General features: G+C 39.7%; 1 protein-coding gene and 1 non-coding gene across 3 annotated transcripts; both read right to left on the bottom strand.

The window, feature by feature from the left end:
* Nucleotides 1–414: 414 nt before the first annotated feature.
* On the bottom strand, nt 415–5197 carry LOC121528388 (cytochrome b-245 chaperone 1 homolog). 2 transcript variants are annotated; one of them, XM_041815831.1, is made up of 7 exons: nt 5084–5197; nt 4388–4434; nt 3677–3764; nt 3020–3061; nt 2742–2912; nt 2504–2648; nt 415–580 (listed from the first exon to the last, which is right to left on the bottom strand). In XM_041815831.1, exons 3-7 carry the CDS (start codon nt 3762–3764, stop codon nt 424–426), a joined length of 603 nt encoding a protein of 200 aa, XP_041671765.1. In that variant the 5' UTR covers nt 4388–4434; nt 5084–5197; the 3' UTR covers nt 415–423. The 2 variants fall into 2 exon arrangements, with proteins under 2 accessions (XP_041671765.1, XP_041671764.1); XM_041815830.1 differs by lacking the exon at nt 4388–4434.
* Nucleotides 2131–2321, bottom strand: LOC121528959. Its single transcript, XR_005993528.1, has one exon. It is a non-coding gene; the product is annotated as a U2 spliceosomal RNA (small nuclear RNA).
* Nucleotides 5198–6194: the final 997 nt, after the last annotated feature.

Below are 6194 nucleotides of genomic sequence, written 5' to 3'. Positions count from 1 at the left end.
GCAAAAGGTGAGCTGGGGGGTCCTGAAAACCTTGGGAAAGCATGTTAGGAGAAAGCATAAACACTTATTAGGGCTCAGTAGGAAGGCACAGAAACAGTGATTAGATCCATTTCAATTTACAGTTAAATGATGTCCCTTGTCCTGTAATTTTTGGACATATTAAGAAAACTCAAACATGACAGAAATCAATGAAAAATGTGGAAACTAGGCGACCATAGTCTTGCCTAACATATATAAAAAGATTGCATAAACTGAAGTCTGTAAGGAGGCTGTGGTGCAGGCTCCATCCTTGGTGTTTCATGCACATGCTCAGAGTCTAACATGGAATGGGGCGTCCTTACACTACATGCTATAATGCCTCAGTGGTGCCATAATGCACCAAACTGAATCCATCCAAAGTAACAGTAAAGAGCTACAGTGAGATTAGAGATCGTCGTCTTCTTTTCCTGAGTTACTGCTGTTGTCCAAAGAGTCTTCCTCATCCTCTCCATACTCCTCCTCTTCCTCCTGCTGCCTGCGTTGCTGCAGCTCCTCCAGACCCAGGAAACGCTTCAGCAGTGCAGCCACCGCCTCTACATCACTGAAGGATAAGAGACATAAAGATTATTGGAGCTATTTACATTTTTTTATATAAACTGATAACCTCTCCTGTACGTATTTATGTACTGATTAATTTATTGTGATTTTGTTTCAGGAAGACACTTTAAGATACAGCTTTGTATAGCTTGAGTTTTCTAAAGAGTATTTGCTTATTTATTGATGCTTTTATTTTGAAAGATTTTGAAGTTTTGGCACAGGGTGACCTGTGTAGATCGGCAGGTAAGAGGATGGGCCTGCATTAGGGAATGTGAATATTTTTATTTAACCAGGAAGCCAGAAGCATGCCACGAGAGAATCGTTGAATAAAGACACAGATAACTTTATTTTTGTTTGGCCACTGACATTTTTTATCCCACATGTAATCTACTTCCCACAGTGGCTAGTTTGATTGTGATCAAACCAGCCACTTTATTTTGTTTGGGGTTTTTTTTTTTTTGCAGGCACAGGTTTTTCCCCATAATTTAATTCCAAAGTTAAACTTGCACATGTTCTAGATTCATCTCATAGAAAGGGAAAGACTTTTTATGCTTTAGTGCTGATGATTACGGCTTAAAGCTCACAAAAATTCAACATCTCAAAATATTAGAATATCACAAAACATCAGTCCAAAGAGCAGAAATGTTGACCATCAGGAAAATTATGCTTATTTGTGCTCTCAGTATTGATTTGAGCTCTTTTAACACAAGTTACTGCATCAATTTGGTGTGTCATAGAGGCGATCAGTCTGTGGCACTGCTGAGGTGTTTTGAAGCCCAGGTTGCTCTGATAGCAGCCGTCAGCTGGACTGGATTGTTGAGTCTGGTGTCTGCCTCCTGGCAGACCAGTTGGCTGGCCAGTCAGACACAGCTTGACCATTGCTTGATGATCACAATGCCAGACTAATAAGGGAATTCTAAACTTTAACTGTCTATCAGTTCCATGTCACCAAAGGTTTTCCTCCACTTTTTACTTAGAGGTCAAATATTATGCAGAATAGACTTTTTCAGGCTTTTCTAGTAAAAATATGTGGTCCCAGCCTCTCCACAATCCCCTCAAGAACCAGACAAATCCGACTCCCACCCCTCTTTTTCACCGCCTTTCAGAAAATGTGTGCTGAATCAAGCTGTTCTCAGATTTTCCCCTCATGATGTCATGTGGGGAGTTAGCCACGCCCCCAGGCTCAGTTGGCCCTCACCACTTTGAACAAAGTTCCGCCCCCCCCCTCCTGATCCTCCTCTCAGCTGCCAGCTGAGGGGTCAGGGGCGGAGTCAGACAGCTCAGTAACATTTAAAGCCACAGACACAGAAACAGCTCGTTCTGAACAGGGCTGAAACAGAGGGGTTTTTAGACGTTCAAAAATCCAATACTGTAGTGTTTTTACAGCAACAAACTTTACAGGCATGTGTTAGGGTCCTCTGAGACCGATATAAACTTGTCTTTAAGGGGTAAAATATGTGACCTTTAATATGTATGTTAGAGATTTCTGTATTCATTAATTAAACCGATATAAGAGAAGATAATACTTTATTGATCCCCAGAGGGGAAATTCTGGAAGGGTACACCGCTCCTGGAGGTATTGCGATACCATGTCAATGCATGGAGTGGACGGAGCAAGCCCCTATTTCAACTTCCTGTTCCAAAAATCAATTTAATACATGGTGCCCAGGTAGGGGACGTATCAGATATTAAACCGATAAGAACAGAGACTACACTTGATCTTAGCCCAAAAGCTGAGAAGAGAAATTTACTACCTTGTATAAAAATGTGAAATCACAGTTGATGATGCCATTTTAAGTTAAGATTTTGGTGTAACCAGAGGCACAGAGGACTTCTGCTACAACTGTAGGCATTTATAATATTATACATCTGTATACCAGCTCATTCCCTTTAAAAGGCAGGCCTTTTGGAAATAAAGCACACTAACCTTCGATTCCCCATCGTGGCGCTCTGAGTGAGAGGGTAGGAGAAGCCTGCAGCCAGCCGCAGCATCAGCAGGTAGCCCTTCCCTAAATAGCGCACTCTCTCTTCCTGGACACAGATGTCACACAGCTGTGTCAGATCCAGCACAACTAAGAAAGAAAAGAAAATAATCAATGTTGAGTATAAATAATATAAAAGGGCACGGAGACTTTTTAAGCAAACCATCAAAAAGCATTACAGACCTTTCTCATGCCCTTTTCTCCACAACGTCAGGACTAAAGCATACAAGCTAAAGCTCTTCAGCTCAATGCGGTTCTTGGTTTTGTCAAACACAGCCTCCTCCCATTCCTCCATGTTCTGCAGGGCTACAAACAGGCAGCCGGTCACATAGAACAGCTTCCACAAGATGCTGTCTGTGGGATCAACACAAATAAGTAAGTTAATAAGTTGCAGAAGGTAAATATAGAAATTTGTACAGTAAAATGAGTAGATTTAGACACTACCAAGTCAGTCAGCATACCTGAGCTGTAGTACGCAGCAGCTAATCCAACAGATGCTATACCTGTAATAAAAATGAGAGGCCTGTTGTTTTTGAGGTAATAAAGAAGCAGAGCAGAGATGTTTTAATCTAATAAATATATATACAGTCATGTGCATAAGTAGTAGGCATATAGGGCACCAAGAAGTCATCATGGGGCCTTATGTCCACAACCCAGGGCTGGAGAGAGAGGAGGGTCGCCACAGTCACCCTCGACACCATCGACACACAGGTTGGTAGCCATCACCTAGTTTTAAACATCCTGATATGCCTGGAAACCACTGGCATTTTTCATATTCACACACATTCACAGAACGACCAGGGGCTCGTGGTAACCCTGCTACCCATCACTAGGCTGTGCTGACTCGCCACACCCACCCTGTACACCACTAGAAAGGTGTAGACTTTGTTCATTTCTCAACAGACTATTTTCCCATGCCCCTGGTAATATGCAAGGACATCCAGAGCACGGCCAGGATTGTGTCACTCCTCTTTCACGTAAGCAGCTGACATATGCATCTTACTGTAGCCTCAACTTTAGGCCCAAAGTTCTGCACACTCCTGCATATTTAAGGGGTTAGTACATGGCTTCATATTCCTATGCATAGATAATGTTAACCTTTGCATTTACTGACTTACCGACAAGAAGAGACCAGGAACGAATACCAGGGGATCTCTTCAAATGGAGCAGGGTCCCGCTGTGCTCCTCTACTGACATGTATCCCATCTGAGGAGAAGCAGAATCAAAAACTTCACTTAACACTAACTCACCTCACAGGGCCATTTCACCAATGTCACAAAAAGATGTTTACATTCCCACTTGTGCCCTGTGCTAACGGGCTTCATGCACAGATGTTTCCTGTTCTTATCTCTGCGTTTTACCAATACAAGACCTCCTGGGGGCAAAATAGCACTAAGCATGATGGTTATAATCAATTCTGTGCTGTTAAACTAGGACTGTTTTTTTGTCAGATAAATTTGTACTTATATCTAAGAGGAAATGCACAAACATGTCAAAAACAACTGTGTTGACAGACTGATTCCCAGAAGTGTTTCTGAGCCCATGCAGGGATTTCCAGGACAGAATCATGCCTTCCACCTGAGGGCCTCAAAATCACGAGCATCCAGTATTGACCTTTGGCCTTGTCCCTTGCTCACAGAGATTTCCCCTGATTCTCTGAATAATAATATGGCCTGTAGATGGTGGGGCTTTCAAAGTCATCTTTACTTCTGAGAGACTCTGTCTCTCTAAAATGCTCCTTTTATACCCAGTCATGTTACTGACCTGTTGCCAGTTAACCTTATTGGTTGCAAAATGCTCCAGCTGTTGTTTTCATTTGTGCCACTTACATTTGCAGCCTTCTGTTGTGTTGTCCCAACTTTTCTGAGATGTGTTACTGTAATCAGATGTTTATGTTCAATTGTGGATAAAATACAGGTTTATGAGATCCGACAATCATTGCACTCTGTTTTTATTTACATTTTACACAGCGTCCCAACTTTTTCTGAACTAGGATGTATATAACCTGTTTCTTAAGTCATGTATGTAATCAGGTAAGCATTTAAAAGAGTCGATCAGGCAGTTTTCTATCTGAGCTATACTAAGCACATGGTTGAATAATGATGAAAAGATTTTTTAATAAAACTTTTTGTTAAATGGTAGCCTATTCAGATTGATGCCCCCAGCATTATTTCTCATTTTAAACATCCTCAATAAACTACCAAAAACCTGTTTTCTGACATTTTTCTGTTCTTCAGCAGATAAGTTAAAGTCCATTCATCTCTATTGTACTGAGGAGGGAGCAGGTCTCTGGGAGGTGGAGTTCTCCACCTGCAATATTCGAGATTAGCTAAATGTAAATATAAATCGATCAGAGAGCTTCAGAAAGACAAGACAAAAATCCTTTCTCGCGGCAGGCCTGGTTGATATGTCATTGATAGAAATCCACACATATCACTGGCTCATCTATTCACTAGTCAAGTCTTTGAATACAGATTCTTTACAGATCTACCATGCCAGAAAAAAGCCGTCGAGTTTGTTCTTACCTTTACTCTCGCTTTCCCTCCTTTTTTAGCTGGAAATTTTAACGTAAGAGCATTTGTACGAGGAAGCGCATGCAATATATTACGAGGAAGTACTATTCATATTTTGCAACAACCCCAGCACAACTGTCATGAATGGGTGACACTTCCTTCCTGAATCGCTCTGCTCTGATTGGACGGAGTCGCTATGGCGCCGCCTTCAAAATAAAAGCCGATTTTTGTTTTTCGCTTGTCAGATTTTTTTGGGTCATTATTTCTAAAATTAAAAAAAGAACATCATTTAAGTACTTCAGTTTTTCCACTTTTATTGACATAAAATTTGAAAATTTAAAGAACCAGCCAAGAAATAATTCCGCGTCTTAATGAAACACAGTTTGGATAGAAAAATGTGACAGCATAGAAAAACAACATAATAACATAAATCAGACAAACAAAAGTTGAACTAAAGGGCTTCTCAGTTGTTCAGTGTTTTCTCTCCTTTTTATTTTTTCAGTACATGTCAGATGGATGTAGAGCTCAATTTCTATTTGATTTACTGTATTTTTGGTATTTTTACAGTGGCCTGGGAGTGCAATACAAAATGACAAAGTCTAAACAATTTTAGAACACTTGAAACAAATTTACATTGATCAGAAATTTTCAACAAGAGTACCTGGTTAAAAAAAAACCTAGAAAAACACTTTTGCAACTATAATAAAGTCTGACAAAAACAATTCAAAGTCCAAATAACTAACAAAATTTGAAATAAATTCATAAAGTCAATTGCAAAAAAACAAAGTCTGAAACAAGGTTATTATAGTTAACTAAAAGTTACTAAATCACTCAAACTAAAAGTTAAAAATAATTTTAGTCAACTGAGACTAAATAGCTTATTTAGAAAAACAAAATCTAACTAAAACTAAATTCTATGCTAACAAATCTTACTAAAATGAGATAACTGTCTGTCATAAACACCAAGATGGGAGAGAGTAAAGTTGCCTGATTTGATCGCAGAAGACTTCAAACAATGGTTAATTTTGGGTCATGAGTTGTATAAAAAATCCAAAACCGAATAAATGAAATAAAAGGCCCTTTTTGTCAGGTGTCCCATATTGTGGAAAAAAAAATAGCACTT

Source organism: Cheilinus undulatus, linkage group 20 (genome assembly GCF_018320785.1).
Source record: "Cheilinus undulatus linkage group 20, ASM1832078v1, whole genome shotgun sequence".
Lineage (NCBI taxonomy): Eukaryota > Metazoa > Chordata > Actinopteri > Labriformes > Labridae > Cheilinus > Cheilinus undulatus.
This window is presented reverse-complemented; position numbering and strand designations above follow the sequence as displayed.